At 51.8% G+C, this 16,417-nt stretch overlaps 1 protein-coding gene across 1 annotated transcript; it reads right to left on the bottom strand.

Moving 5' to 3' along the window:
* Positions 1-2,111: 2,111 nt before the first annotated feature.
* LOC127322826 (uncharacterized) lies at positions 2,112-4,138 on the bottom strand. Its single transcript, XM_051351237.2, has 2 exons — positions 2,832-4,138; positions 2,112-2,730 (listed from the first exon to the last, which is right to left on the bottom strand). The coding sequence occupies exons 1-2, from the start codon at positions 4,022-4,024 to the stop codon at positions 2,505-2,507; spliced, it is 1,419 nt and encodes a 472-aa protein (XP_051207197.1). The 5' UTR covers positions 4,025-4,138; the 3' UTR covers positions 2,112-2,504.
* Positions 4,139-16,417: the final 12,279 nt, after the last annotated feature.

Raw genomic sequence — 16,417 nt, 5'->3', positions numbered from 1 at the left:
GTTGCTTACTAATGATTTCCCCATGATTTCATGTGGTGAATGATATCTACATATCCTATTAGGGTTTATCTTATCCTCACATATCTCAAGAGCATGATCATGGTTAGACATGATCAACTTGTTCTTGATATTATTTCCTCAAGTTCTTAGGTTTTATGATCATCATTCAATTTATAATGTTCAAGGTTGGGCTTCCTAAAGTATTTCTAATGGAATGGTTTTCACTTCCATGATCAAGTGTTGTCTTGATCAATTTAATATATACTATCTTTTATAGTTTCTTGAATGGGCATGGTTATAGTTGTCTCAATTATCTTGAGTATAACACCATAGGTTGAGCTTTCTCATTTAAGAATGGTTATTCTAGGGTTTATGGTGTACTCCTAATATCTCCTTAGGTATCTTTGCTAAGGTTTCTTTTGTCTAGCTTAATTGGGCTAGTCTCTTCCTCACCTTATCAATTCTGGGGTATGGTGTTATTCCATGTGATATTAGGTTATCTCACCACTCCAAGGAAAATGGTTTTCAACCTAATACTTTAATTCAAAGGTTGTCCTTTGTTCTTAAATAGGTAAAGCTAAGATTGGTATGAGTGGTCTCTCTCTCATCTAGGAAAGGACTTTTAATACCATCTTAAGATTTTGTTCCATAGATAATGATGTGATCATCAATATCTATGTTTAGCATAAAAGGTTCTCTTTCTAGGGATGGTCTTGATTAGTATCCTAAAGTTATGTTCTTAAGATGAGGTTTTGTTTGAATGGATGTATATCCAGGGTTTAACTCAAGGTCTGTTATTGCTTCTCTAATAATTAATAGAACTCTCACCTCTCTAGGTTTGAGGCTTAATAATTTGGAATAGAGAAGAGTTGTATTCCTTAGTTGGATCTCCTTGTCTTGTTTCCAAGATTAAAGTAGAATGGATATCATAGGGTTTATGATAAGAACATGGATTAGTTTAAGACATGGAGGAGATGAGTGAAGAATAGTTTCTCCAATTATTGTTACTGGATTTACAATTGAATTGGTGTTCATGTGTTGTAGCAATGATTACCATATTATGATCTGTTATAAGATCAAGTAGTTGATCATTGAGTAAAGTGTTGTTGTGTTGGTTATTAGTTCCATTTGATCTAACCCCTTAGATCAAATCATCTCTACCCAAAACAAGGTTTTAGCAAAGTCACATTGAGGTTTATAATGCTTGACTTGATGAGCTACTTCAATTCCACCAAGGTCAAGTGAAACTTCGCCATCGTGTGTTGTTTTACTTTAAAGCGCGAAAATTCCCCAGATTTTCTATGCATGAATGCAATGCACACATCTGTTTCCTCTATTTCTGTAACCCCAATACCTGGGATATTACACGTGCGCACCCATGTTTTTATTCCGACCGATTGGTTCTGGAGGGAGCGGCGCGAAGCTCTTTTTCTTTGATTGATATCAAGTGACTATGGATCCATGATGAAAGTCGGAAGAAGAGAATTTCATGAAGGCCAGAGGGGAGGACTAGCTAAGGGAGGTTCAAGTCTTTGCGATGTTGAGGGACTTGCTTGGTGTTTCGGGCTTCACAGCAGCGGTATGAAAGTGGGGGCGACAACACAGGTGAAGTGCAGAGTTCTACCTTTCAGGGTGAAAACCCATGGTCTGGCCTTAATTGGTTGTGCCTGGCAATGTCCTTGGTGGAGGCATTTGTTTTGAGAGCGGGGACTAGTCTGTAATTCAGGTGTTGTCTTGGCGGTGGATGTATTGCTGTTGTTAGGCCCGAGATACTGTAGCGGGACTTTTATTTCTTAGTTTTCTTTTCTTGTTTTTGGCTGTGTGCATCCGTAGTGCCATTAGGGTGGTGCGTTGTTGCAGAGGCTGGGTGTAATTGGTATCTTCTTGATATTAATATATTCCCTTTATCGAAAAAAAAAGTTGCAGTGTGTTTAACTGAAATTTGGAAAATTGCTAAAATTTTCAACATATTCAGTTAGATTAGTGTTCGCCAATTGCCAAAACGATGGTCCGATGCACGTTCTCACAGGCGGCACACTGGCCTTCCTCAATCCCTAGAACAGCAGTAGAATTGTGCAAGATCCAAGAAAGATTTGCATCGAGCCGAGAAATTACCACCATCACCATCTTCTTCCTGTTCACTTATTCTTTTGCTCATATACATAATTACCGACCCAAGTTGCTATACACAACATATATCCATACGATATTCTACCACCACTCGCCCTTCTTCCTCGCCACGGTGCCACTGAAGTCTACAGACTACGGCCATAGTGCACTCCATGCCAGGGAGATGGCCGACAAGCTCATCGGGATTTCACCCTCGCGTCCGTACGTCCGCCGTCCCCGCCGGCCGTTCCCGGCCAAAAGCTCCCATCGCCGTACGCCCGTATTCCTGGATGGGGGACACCGCGCCATGGAATCCCGCCGGATCACCACTGCCCACGATTCTAAGTTTTAGTAAACGGAAAGAGATCATCTGCTGTTAGCTCAGCTCCACGCCGTCAGTCGAGCGGGTAGCAGGTCTCGTCGCCGCCGGTGTTCCAGAGGAAATGCGCGTAGGCGGCGGCGTAGTGCGCGTTGCCGGGGTCGGCGGCGATGGCCTCCTGGTACGTCTCCTCCGCCGCGGCCACGTCGTCGCGCGCCTTCCACAGGAACGTCGCGTACCGGCTCAGCGCCTCCGCGTCCGCCGGCTCCGCCCGCACCGCCCGCTCGAAGTAGTGCTCCGCCCTGCGATCAACACACACACATGTACGATCAATCACCAATCATGAAAAGAATGAACAAGAACTGCGCTGTCGATCCGTCGAACAGGTGGTGGGCGTACGTACCGCTTGTGATCGTTCCGCGTGAGGTAGAGGAACTGCGCGAAGTTGGCGAGGATGAGCGAGTTGCCGGGCTCCTCGGCCACGGCTAGCTCGTACCACTGCTCCGTCCGCGCGTACTCGGCCACGTCCCCCGTCTCCACCTCCACCACGACCGGCGCGACGAGGTTCCCCAGCACTTCCGGATCGGACAGCTCCTCGGCGCGCGCGCTGGCCTGCAGGCGCGAGGCCTCCGCGACCATCCTTTCCCAGACGGCCTGCTCGTCCTCGGCGGCAGCGTCGGGGAGGAGGACCTTCTCCGCGCCCGTCCCCGCCAGCTGCTGCGGCGCGACGCGGCCCAGGCTGTAGCGGGACTCGTGGTCGTCGCCGGGAGCGCCCGCGACGGGCCGAGCGTCGCCGCCGCCCCCGCTGCCTCCGCCGACAGAGGCTGTCCGGCCGACGGAGAACGTCTTGACCGCACCCGCGTCGAACCGCGTGTTGGACGGCTCCGCGTCGACCACCGAGGCGGCGGAGGGTGGGGACGGAGGGACGGCGTCGGCGAGGGTGTGGCTCATGGAGTGGACGGTGAAGTCGGCTAGGAGGAGCATGAGGGAGAGCATGAGGGCCGGGGTGCCGGCGAAGATGTGCTGGAAGAGCCAGACGAAGGAGTCGTGCGTCTCGCCGCGGGCGCGCGCCAGCACGGCCTGCAGCCGCAGGTCGTCGCCCTGCTGCATCTGCCGCAGCGCGAAGCTCTGCAGCTCCCGCACGATGAGGACCATGGAGGAGAAGGCGCGCCCCACCGACTCGCCGGCGGAGCCCAGCAGGTGCTCGTCCCACCGCGACTGGGGTGGAACCTGCTGCTGCTGCTTCTTCCGCTTGAGCATTCGCAGCGACAGCGGGAGCCCGACGCCGCCCGCGCTCCGCTCCAGGATCGGCGGCCACCCGCACCCGGCCGTACGCACCCCGGCCGACACCGCGAGCTCCTCGATCCTCCTCAGGAACTCCGTGTCCCCGCCGCCCATGCCGTCTATGCTGGCACTCAGCGCGCACCCCGCGGGTTGAACCGCGCTTCCACGCCGGCGCACCAGAAGGCCGCCGCCCGAACTCGCGAGCCTGGCGCGGCCGCCGAGGAATGGGGAACGGGAGGACGTCGACGGCGCTGACGAGGCGGCGGAGCGCGCGCACGGCGATGGCACGACGGCGGCGACCTGGAAGCCCATGGCTTTCTAGTCCCCCCTCCCTCCCCTGCGTGCCCCTGGCCTCTGGTTGGGCTCCAAGATCAGCAAGGTGTGGAAACCGGAGCCGCGATCGCGCACCGGCGAGGAAGAAGGCGGCTGGCTAAATAGTACGAGCAGAGCAAGGGAACGCGTTGGGGAGCTTTAAAGCAGCGAGAGGGGCGTGCGCGTGTTGGCGTCTTGGCCGCGGCCCCCCGTGACGTGAAGCGGTCTAGTGGTGTGTGTGATCGCGACACTGTGGAGTGGAGTGTAGTGTGAAGGTGATAAATTTCTTTCTTACCGTATTTTGCTGACAACAAAATATCTTGGAGCTGTCCGGTGGGAAATGTGACCCCTCTGTCTTTTGTGGAGTATTTTTTCTACTTCTTCCGTCCATTAAAAAATATCTTATATTTATCTAGATTTTCATGTATCTAGTGAGTAGATACACGTACATTTAAATAAATCTAAAACATCCTTCGTAAATTTAGATAAATCTAAAAAATCCTTCCACAAGAAGGTTGGATACTAGTTCGTGCATTACTTACTGCAAAATAGCTGATAAAAAAGATCAAATTGTATTCTAGCTTGACCCATAAACAAAAAATAATTTGAATGCAAATGAATTAAATCGACTTTACCTTGAGTCAATTTGTACTTTAGCAAAATTTTGTATACAAATTCCATCCACCGCTGTGATATTTATGATCACTACTTGATGTACCAATTTAGGCCAAGTGAAATTTTTATTGTGTCAAATAGAGATTCGGCGTGTAGCACCGTTGATACTAAATGTGCTATACAAAAATGACAAATATGAAAAAAAAAATCACGTTCTGAAGATGTGCCCTGTTCAGCGGGCCAAATACACACATTTGTTATTTTTTGCTCAGCCTAAAATACAAATTTTTTTTTTTTGCACATTAGTTGATTTCATCATTGTCTACATCCAATTTTTTCAGGTTTTTTTTAACTTCCAAATGTTATCTTAAGTATTTTCCTAAAAAAACAAGATCATTGGAGCTTGGGAGCCATTTTGTCCGTTCTTGAAAACCAGTGAACAATTTATAATACCAACTAAACTTACACTTTTCTAATTTCACAAGTGAAACACACCATAGTGAAAAAATGGTCATGTAATGTGAAATCATGCGGCTAAATTAAACACAATAAAGCGGCACATTCAACCAAATTTTCCCTAGCAAAACTCTATATAAACGACAACAATTCAATTAACTTCTCTGATAAACAAAAGAAAGCCGCCGTTATGATCACCAAATTCATGTGATCAGGTCACTCCAAAGCACTATTAGTAGACCGAATTCAAGTGATTATCAAGTGGGTGGAGAAAAGGTGCAAGGCTAAACCGAGTCCAGGTGCAGCAAAACCATCCAAATCCACGAACAAACCTTTTTCGATCACAGTCTTTCACACAACAGCTTGAGCTAGCAAGAGTTCGAAAAGAAGAAACAGCTTGTGCTAACCGAAGTCCAAAACCCAGAAACAAAAAACTGCGGGTGCAGTGTGCACGCACCCTCTCGAGCCTCGAGACTTAACGGATGGAGTGAGAGCCACGTCGTTTTCCGTTCGTCTCCGCGCGGTACACGCTGGGAACAGTGAGAGAAAAAATATCGGGAGGAATGGACGGCTGTGGCTGTGGCGGTGTGGCCTCGCCGGAGAGGAGTCCAGCCAGACCTGGGGTTTTGGTTCGGATCGGCCCGGACAAAACAGCCAGTGGGCCGCGTCGCGGTTCGGCGCCAGTGCTCATTGCGGATCGGACGGCGGAGAGTGTTGCGGGGCCTCGGATCGGACGGGTGTGCTGGCCGCACTCGGTTTTGTCCACGATGGGCACATGGGAAATGTGTGTTAATCAATAGCTGTGCTCAGAGCCAGTGATGGCCTGATGGAGGGAGCCGTGTCAGTCACGTGTGTCCTGCCTGCGGACGGACGTAGCGCGAAGGTGCAAAACGACAACGGGGCCACGGTGGTTCCAGCGAGAGGCCTGCGTTCACTGTATACCGCGAAGTGGGAGGAGTGAAGTTGGAGTTGTTGTGCTCTTTCCGTTTCTTCGTGGAGGCGGCGGGTTTTCTTCATGAGAATGGAATTGTTGGACTTGGCTGCACAGTTGTTTTGGCTCGAGGCTGTAATAAGCCTGAATTCTGACGAAGATATGTGGTGGGAGATGGGTACTCATGAAACCTATAACTTTACGATACTCGTGAACCCTGCAATTTTAGGTTTCTTTGATTCATAAAATTCGTATAGAAATTGTGTAAGATTTAAATCCTATGGTAATTTTTCTACACTAGTTTTTTGATTCGTAGGAAGATATCCTATAGAAACTAATCCTTTAGAAATTTTCTAGTGCAAATTCTATAGAAACAAAAACAATAGATCATTTTTATATTGTTATACTTGGCTGCTGGTCTATTTGGAGATCTCGGAATGATCTTCTGTTTAAAGGTATAGTCCTAATTTATTCAGATGTAAGAGAATTTTCAAGGAGGAGTTGACTCTCCTGGTTTTCAAGGCAAAAAGGAGGTCTTATGCAGGTCTTGCAGATTGGGTGCAGCATTTTGTTTAAGGATGGGAGATGTGGATCTCTTTGTTGTAAGCTAGATTAGTTTTTTCCCCTTTCCTTTTTTGTTTTGAGGTGCTTTTCTCTAGCACTTCTTCTGCTGTACTTTGGGACTTTTTTGAACTCTTTTATCTTATATATAAAAAATAAAAATATGAAGTGGGGAAATCCACTGTTCAACCTAAAAAAACATTAGATCATACTTCATAGAAATTTCCTTTAGCACGATCAAACATAACTTATCTTTCTATAGTATTTAACTAGCAATGAAATCTTAATCCTATGATTTTTCTATTTCTATGATTTTTCTATCATATAAAACAAAGGAGTCCTTAAAATTTATATTTTTAACTCCCTGAAATTTTAAAAAAAAACAACGAGTAGAGGAGAAACGTATGTATGTGCGTGCCAATTTTCATACCCAACCATAAAATCATGTATTTTAGTTTTTTACGCAAAAGTCACAAGTTTTGTCGGCGCTCTCAATTCTGAAATGGGTTGGTTTGGAAAAAAAAAAAGGATATGGCCGAGCATCACTACTCGTTAATTAGGCTATTTGTTTGCTTATCGCCCGTGGATCCAGTATCAGCCTAAAATTGGCCTCACTTTGCATCAGTGTGGACACAACAGGCGCGTTGTATGTATTTTCTGGCTCACTACGCCAGTAGGTGGAACTTCCATCTTGTTTCAGACGAGATTCGGTACATAAAACGTACTTCGTTTGATAGCTTGGGTTGCATCGATTGGTACCCAAGTGACACTTTGATTGGTTGGTCACATGCTTTTCCTAGCCTCACCTATATGGCACATGGTGACTTTACCTCACATATCACAAGACCACCATGGCATCACCGTTCACAAGCTTTGGCACGTTGGCGACGGCACCGCCGGTCACGCCGGTCGAAAACATCACCACGTCGCCGACCACGAAGACGAAGACCACCATGGCACCGCCGGTCACGCCGGTCACAAGCATCACCACGTCGCCGACCACGAAGACGAAGACCACCATGGCACCGTCGGTCACGCCGATCACAAGCATGGGCACGTCATAGACCACGAAGACGAAGACCACCATGGCACCATCGGTCACGCCGGTCCCAAGCATGGGCACGTCGCCGACCAAGAAGACGAACACCGCCATGGCACCGTCGTTCACGGCGGTCACAAGCATCACCACATCGCCGACCAGGAAGACGAACACCACCATGACACTATTGTTCACGCCCGTCAGAAGCATCACCATGTCGTCGACCATGAAGATGAAGACCACCAGGACACCATCGGTCACGCTGGTAACTAGCATCACCATGTCGCCGACCACGAAGACAAACACCACCATGACACCGCCGTTCACGCTCGTCACAAGCATAACCATATCACCAACGATGAAGCTGAATACCACCATGACACCGTTGGTCACGCCGGTCACAAGCATCACCACGTCGCCGACCACGAAGACGAAGACCACCATGGCACCGTCGGTCACACCGATCACAAGCATGGGCATGTCATAGACCACGAAGACGAAGACCACCATGGCACCATCGGTCACGCCGGTCCCAAGCATGGGCACGTCGCCGACCAAGAAGACGAACACCACCATGGCACCGTCGTTCACGCCGGTCACAAGCATCATCACATCGCCGACCAGGAAGATGAACACCACCATGACACTATTGTTCACGCCCGTCACAAGCATCACCATGTCGTCGACCATGAAGATGAAGACCACCAGGACACCATCGGTCACGCTGGTCACTAGCATCACCATGTCGCCGACCACGAAGACAAACACCACCATGACACCGCCGTTCATGCTCGTCACAAGCATAACCATATCGCCAACGACTAAGCTGAATACCACCATGACACCGTCGGTCACGCCGGTCACAAGCATCACCATGTCGCCGACCACGAAGACGAATATCACCAAGCTGCCACCACCATTGATTATCAACTCTCACTTCTCACACATCATCAACATGTCGCCGCCAGCGAGAAGTTGAGCAGAAGTGCTCCAAACTATACTCACACATACCAACACATTACAGTATACTAGCGAGTCATTTATCTATTCATGTATGTACACCGAAACAAAAACATGTAAACATGAAAGTCATGCGGAATGGTGAGGTGAACCTACTCCTAAAGGAAATTTCAAATGGTTCATCGTGTGCGACGAATTTAGCAAAATTCTCTTAAAACTTCATACACAAAATTGATGATTTACGACAGACGAAACTCGAAACCGATTGTGGAAATTGATTTGTATCATCGACACACATCTTTTTCGTGTACAACTTATTTTGATTCGATATATGTTTATGTTGATTTGAAGAGATGGTGTGTGGAGTAGTGTAAGGGAGAGCGAGGTAACCAAGAGCACGTGCAGCCGTTGCATCGGTGGAGCCAAGGAGGCGCGAGAACGGGGCAGACACGCTAGGAACGCTCGAAATGGACGTTCCTCTAGGACCTGTCTCAGGGGTGCTTTAGGAACCGGTTCATGCAAGAACGCGAGTGAGCCCAGGTAACCAAACAGGAAAAAAATTATTGGACCGATACGAGCCAACGGACGCCCAAGCTACCAAACGCGCCCAAACGTTCATGCGTCTCCTATCCTCCCCTGGTTCGCCGGTCAGGGCATCTCCAACGGAGCGACGCAAACGGACGATGTGCAACCGTTTGCGTCCGCGCGGAACGGAAATGCGTTGCACCCTGCTCCAGCGGGGCGACACATCGTGTCCGGGGCGTCCGCAGCGACGCAAATATGCGGAACGTTTGCGTCTCCGCGGACGCTGCGCGTGCGCGCCTAGCGTCCGCTCGCTTCCCCCACGGGCTCGCCTGGCATCGACCCTGGATCGATCGGCCTCGAATTAAAGCACACCAAGCGCGCCGATGTCAACCGCCGGAGTGGCAACGACGCCGATCAACCCGCCAACCGCCGGAATGGAGCGCCGAACCGGAGAGCAACAGCAGGCCTCTTTGTTGTACGGCCGCCATTAATCCCCGCAGAATATAACCCCTGCGCCTGCGGTAATTCACGTCGAACCGCCTGCCAATTTTCTTCTTCTTCTCCAACACCGGCTAGCCAGACGCCGTGAGCTACTCGTCCTTGCCGTCGGACTCGGAGAGCGAGGGCAAGCCGCCAGGATGGCGGCATTGGTGGGAAACGCCTGCGACGCCTGGCGACCCACGCCGAGGGAGGTCAAGGAGGACGGAGGCACCGTTGGCATCGACGACCAGGAGGAGGAGGAGGACGGAGACGCCGTTGGCAGCGACGGCGAGGACGAGGAGGAAGAGGAGGAGGAGGGCTCTGACGCCAAGTTTGCATGGCTGGAGGCACTGGAGGCGGCGGACGAGAAGGTGGCTGCAAGGAAGGAGGCAAGGGCCCGGGCAAGGGCGCAGGAGGCGCGTCGTCGTCCGTTCACCGACGACGACGATGAAGATGCCACTTCGTCCGATTGGAACTCCTCCACGGACGCGTCGTCCGACAGTTCCTCTTCCGAGGAGGAGATGACAAGCAAGAGGCGCGTCTGTGAGGACGATGAGGCAGGGCCTTCTAACAAGAAGGCCAAGAATTAGCTTATAGTTTCTTTGTTTTTAAATTTGTTCTCTAGTGTGTATGTTAAATATGCTTATTCGATTCGAGTAATCAGTACTACTTGTTTTCGCGTTTGAACTTGCTTATTCATACAAATCGGAGAGTTCTTCAACAAAAAGGAAAAGAAGAAGCGGGGAAACAAACCAATGGGGTGTCCAAAATGCATCGGACCGCTGGGGTGGCCCTGACGCAAACGGATAATTCACGCCTCGAGGTCATTTTCGAGTCAGCCAGGCGACGCAAACGGGAGCCCGCGGACAATTTAGACGTCCGAAATGCGTCGTCCGTTCGACGTTGGAGATGCCCTTAGTGTCCCAAGACCTGTACACTTCACTTCCTTTCTGCCAGGGGGCTTGGATATGTACGCTTGTTAAAAAATTCATATTTTCTTTGATATTTTAAAGGTTCCTTTTTATTTAGATGGGAGCATGTCGTCTCCGGAGCAGTTTTGAATTTCTGGGACATGCATACTTAATATCCTAAGTGTCAATGAGCGAGGGTGATGAGGAGTTCGAGTATATACCACTTGTCAAAACATTGCACAAACTAGAATTCTCTTTTAGTTCCACCCAAGCTAGATTTATAATAGTACTCAATAACTGAATAACCTATGTCAATATATTTGATAAGAGTTATACTCTCTAAAGCCCCGTGGCAACATATTTAAACATACTAAAATCTGACACAACCACATACATCTATACCATAACTCATTAAAGTCACACAATATATTGGTGCCGAACATACTTTCTCTTATTCCTTTGTTACACCTAGAAAGATAATTAATATAGATAAGAATTTTCTAGTCCCAAGACAAACTAAAAAGATTCTCCAACAAAATACCATTTTGATACATATTGTATGTTCCACAAATATAACAAGTAAACATGTATTTTAATATTTACCAAAGCACAACTATGTTGTTACTCTTGCGATGTACCATAAGCAAAAAAGAAAGATCCGCCAAGCTATCGAGGGTTTTTGTTAATGAAAACACATAAATATTTGGTGGTACAATAAATTTTAAAAGTAAAAAAGATCATTATAAACGAAAAATTGTTGGCTCAACCCCGCAAGACTAAATAAAAAACGTCAAAAATATTGTTGTATGCCAACGAGTTGCAACCAGTTGCAACCACTCGAAACAACTGTAGAGCATCTTTGTATTTTCGTGGACAAGTTTTACGAGCAAGGAGCAATCACTCGAATATTTTTGTAGAGAAGTTTCACGAGCATTATCTTAATTGTCTAAGTGATGAGGAGGGCCTCATCATGAAGGACATGATCAATTGCGGCCGAGAGCTACAACAAGATGGGCTTCCTCACCCAACAATCCAATGCTCAAATGAAATGGAAAAGCAAAAGAAGTGGATCATACACTCAGCTAGAGGACAAGAGGATATGCGAGGCATGGATGAAAGCTCGAGAAAATCCAATTTGGTGCCAAGCAATATGGAGAAGCATAATTGAAGAGAGCTCACAACTTCTTCCACTAACATAGATGCTTTGACAGCGATCACAATAAATTGTTCATTTAAATAACATGGAATTTTATCCAGGGCAGAATGCAACAATCAAATTCGCTTGCTGGCGTGGTGGTACCACGGTAATGCCCATGAATTATTGACTTGGGTTTCCTGAAAGAAGGCGTGCTTGGTTTTGCCGGCGTATAAACAACAGATAAAATAATATTTACCTACCTTTAGGCCCCTAGACGGAAAATTCTACGCTGTTTTTGATTGATGTTGATTAAGTCTACAATGTCGTCGTGATGGCTATGGTGTTCTCCAGATTGCGTATCCCCCACCAGTGGAGTTGGTTGGCACGAAGGATATGGTATTTCCCCTTCGTCAATGAGGGCATCTCCAGCGGCGCGACGCAAATGGACGCTGAGCGACCGTTTGCGTCCGCTTTGACCGAAAATGCGTCTGGCACCCTCTCTAGCGGCGCGACACAAAGTGACCGGTGCGTCCGCAGAGACGCAAACCTGCCGGACGCGGAAAGTGTCCGCTCGCGTCTCCACCGGGCCCGCCTGGCAGCGAGTCTGCATCGAGGGCACCGCTTCGGCGGTCAGAGCTTCCGCGTCTGCGCCGCAGCCTTCGCCATCAACGGCGTGACTGCCTGTTCTGCGCGCGCGCTGACGGGCGGCGGCTAGGCTTCTGCGCCGCCTTCAATGGCATCGTATCCCGCGCGCGGCCGCCCTTAAAAGTCCACCGGCCGCGTTCGTCCTTCGCCCACACTTCCACTCGCAACACCACCGCCGCAGCGCCATGGGGAGGAAGAACGATTTCGAGGGCTCCGGCAGCGCAGCAAGAGGGTGCCGCTCCCCGTCACGATGGGGAGGCTCATGCACGGCGCAAATGGGTGCCGTGCGACGACGCCTGGTCCGGCGTGCAACTCCCTGGCGGCTGGCGGCTCAGCTGCCGCCGGGTGCCCATCCCTCCCGTCCCTGCGCGCGAGCCAGATCGGAGCGCGGAGATCCGGCGACGGAGGCGGTACCTGCGGCCGGACCTCCGCGCCGATCCGGCGTACGCCATCGAGTCGCCCAGTTGGTGTACCTATCTGTCGACGGAGACGGATAGGAGAAGGAGGGCAGGCTTCATGGGCGACATGGATTTTCCCTTCGCGTCTACACCGCCGGCCCGTTCACGAAGACAGGAGGCGGCGACGCGACGTCAGCAGGCGCAGTATATCGACGACGATGACCGCGACGAGGAGGACGACGACGCCTACGCTACCTAAAAATACGTCGCGTCGCTGGAGCCACCCTCGACGCAAACGGACGCGCGGTCAATTTTGACCATTTCGACGCAAACGGACGCACGCGGACGCTAAAATGCGTCGCGCCGCTGGAGATGCCCTGAGGCCGGGGTGGTTCCAGTGAAAGGCCAATCTGGATCATGTTCAGTGTTAATCTGGACGTGGGAGGCCTATATCGTGACCTACAAAAATGTCACATGCTCGTGGTAGTACGTGACAAGGCCTATGTCGTGAGCTACCACGTGTCAACACGAATTATCGCGCACCATGCTGCTAGCTGCTCGGATAGTCAGATCAGCTGAGCTAGCCTGCGTCCGTACTTTGAGGTCAGGGTATCTCCAACGCTGCGATCCATCCCGCGCCCGCGCATCTGGATGGGTCCAGCCAGACAAAAACCCGCCCAGCGCGCGAACCCATCCCTAAAACGGACGGCGTGGCGTCCGGAACGACGCAAACCCGGCCCAAATCTGGGCCGAGTTTGCGTGGCCGCGGACGCGAAAGAGTGGTCGCTCGCGTCTGCCGTTGTCCGCCCCTGGCCCGCGTGTCATAGACATAAACATTTTTTTCATTAAAAGTACCCATTACAATATTTGTACCTACTCTACTTCTATCCTAAATACGTACGGGGCCGGTGGCCTCGTCGGCGATTCGTCGCCGGCTCGCCGTCGGGGCCATGGATTTCACTCGACGCGGGCGGCCTGTACGCGTGAGGATTCCACTCCAGCTTACGAGCTGGGTGGCGCGGCGGCGGAGGCCTTCATCCTCCTCCTTTTCGTCCGCGCGCCTCGGGCGCGCTCGCGCTCCGCCTCCTGCTGCGGCACCATCCGCTTCCCGCATAGCTCCAGCTCCTGCAGGGCCGCGCGTTCCACATCGGTGCGCGCCTCCAGGCGGACGCGGCCGGCGGCCTGGGCTTCGTGGTTCCCCAGCCGCCGGCGCATGCGCTTTTGCCGGCCGCGCTCCGCCGACGCAGCAGCCTCCCGGGCGCGCCGCTCGGGCGACAGCATCTGGATGAGGTGACAGGCTGCTCGCATAGCGAGCAGCTCGTTCTTCTGCCCGAGGAGGTCGCCTAATCGGCGGCGGCCGGCCCGGCAGGTGGCCTCGTGCTCCTTCGTCACGCGCGTGAGGTCGGCGAGACGCTCCTCGATGGTGGCGTTGATGTTCGCCAGCGTGAGGTCCTCCTCGTCGACGGCCTCCTCCGCGGCGGCCGCCCCCTCCTCCGCGGCCTCGTACCAGGCGTCCGCGGTCTCGTGCCATCCGTCCGCGGCCGCCTCCACCATCTCCGCATCCCCTTCCTTCTTCGCCGCCGCCTCCACAGCGACGCGGAGCGCCTCGTTGTCGGCGACCCACCGCGAGTCCGCGCGTTCCTCCTCCTCCGTCCGCAGGAACCTGGCCCGGGCGGCGAGGGAGAGCTTGGCCCACGTGGCCTGTAGGGTGCGCGGCATGGCGCCGGAGAAGGTGGAGGGGGAGAGAACGGTGATGCGGTCTGTGTGAGACCGCCGCCGTCTTTTATAGCCGGCGGTCTGGCGGGAAACTTGGGCGCGAGCGCGCGCCAATGGCGTTTTCGCGCGCGCGGGAACCTTGGTGCGCGCGGGATCTTTCCCGCGCGTTCCACCGCCCACCATGGCTGTCCCGTCGAGGCCTGCCATGGCGCAGCGCCGCGCAACGAAGACGAACCACGTGGCGTCTCTTTGGATCGCCGCGTTGGGCGCCGCGTGTGACCCAACGGACACGCGGACGCGGGGCGCTGTCCGCGTGTCCGGGCGGCCACGCAAACGGTCCAAAACGAACGGCCCAGCGCGTCCATTTGGGTCGGCCGGTTGGAGATGCCCTCAGTACAAGAAACTTTGTTGGAAAATGAAATGAAGAGGGGCCAATAATGAATGACGGAGGCCAGAACCAACCCAACCACTATTTCGACCGAAGAAGTATCTAAACACCAGGGTTCTTCGATCGCGCTACGTTTTCCCTTCTGGGCAAAATGGCCGTACGTGAGATATAGTAGGAGGCAATCAGTCCGTCACACCGAAAAAGCATTTCACATGCGGTACGAACGTGCGTAATTGCGACACGCGGAATTGTACGTGAAAAGACCCGACGCCCCTGCCAGTCTGCCACACCAGGCGATTTGCACAAAAATAACCCTTTTGTCAAACTATAGCACAGACTGACCCTCCGGCGAAACTATTTCACGGATCTAACCCTTTTGTGTGGCGCCCACTCACGGGCGCCACACATGCCCATGTGGCGCCCCTGGCCCTGGCGCCACACACCCATCCGACGTGGCCCGTCGACGCTGAGCTGGTGACCCCGATCCGACGTGGCAGCACGAGTGGCGCCGCTCTCGCCGGCGCCACACTTTGAAAGTGTGGCGCCCGTGGGAAGGGCGCCACACATTCACTTAAGTTTGGGCCGCGCGCGCGCCCCCAGCCCGACCCTTTTCTTTCTTTCTTTCTCTTCTCTTCTCCTCCCTCCCCCCAGCCCGGTTCTCTCTCTCCTCCCTCTCCCCCCACCAAATCCACCACCAAATCGTCAGATCTATCCGTGGAGATCGTTCCCCATCCATTTGTCAAGGTAATCTCCTTCAAATCTTCTCCATTCATCCACTAATTTCATAGATCGGGCTAGATTTGGACATGAACCCTAGACATGTTTTTTTTCTTTTGTGCACTCTATATTGTGTTGTTTGTGTTGGAGATGGTAGCCTCATGTATGCATTTGTTTGAACCATAGATTTGTAGAAATCTACATATGAAATTTCACATGTATGTATATGAACTCTATGTATGTATGTGTATGAACCCACATGTATGCCTAGTATTTGTGATGGAGTAACTCATATTTGTTAGTGGAATGGATCGTAATATGGTTTCAAACATGTAGGATGGCCGGTCCCGGTGGACGGGGAAGGGGCCGCCGCGGTCTGGCGCCCCGGGCCGGGGAAGGGGCCGCCGCGGTGGAGCAGCAAGGGCCCCACGGTCACCGTCACCTGCATCCTCCTCGTCTTCGCATGAGGAACGCTGCTTCGAGTTTCTCCTCCGCATCGACAACGACCCACTCGGCATCAAGCGGCTACCGGACAAGTTCGCCGAGTTCGTCGACGGCCACGAGCCGGCGCACTTGCAGCTACGGGAGGCTAGCTGCAACTTCTGCCGCTGGTCCGTGGAGGTCCTGTTCGACGGGCAGGGCAAGATGTACCTGCACACGGGGTGGGACAAGTTCGCCCGTGACCTCCACCTCGAGCCCGGCTGCCGCCTCACCTTCCTGTACGAGGGGGACGGCGAGATGATCGTCAAGGTGTTCGACGACACGGCCTGCCGTGTGCACTACCCCCACACCGGCGAATCCGGCTCCGACACCGATAGTTAGATCGTCGAGTGTTGTCAACTCTATCTTCGTTGCTTCGTGTTGTTTGAATGCTATCTTAAATTGTATCAAACTATGTGCTACGATGTTAGGT

The sequence above is a fragment of the Lolium perenne genome, chromosome 1 (genome assembly GCF_019359855.2).
Source record: "Lolium perenne isolate Kyuss_39 chromosome 1, Kyuss_2.0, whole genome shotgun sequence".
NCBI classification, from domain to species: Eukaryota; Viridiplantae; Streptophyta; class Magnoliopsida; order Poales; family Poaceae; genus Lolium; species Lolium perenne.
Note: the sequence above shows the minus strand (reverse complement) of the source record. Positions and strands in the feature narration are given on the sequence as shown.

Excerpts from the sequence above, each read along its gene's own strand:
- LOC127322826 (XM_051351237.2), bottom strand. The coding sequence starts at position 4,024 with ATGGGCTTCCAGGTCGCCGCCGTCGTGCCATCGCCGTGCGCGCGCTCC. Across the intron at positions 2,731-2,831 it reads ACGCGGAACGATCACAAGCG|GGCGGAGCACTACTTCGAGC; the intron begins GTACGTACGCCC and ends TGTTGATCGCAG.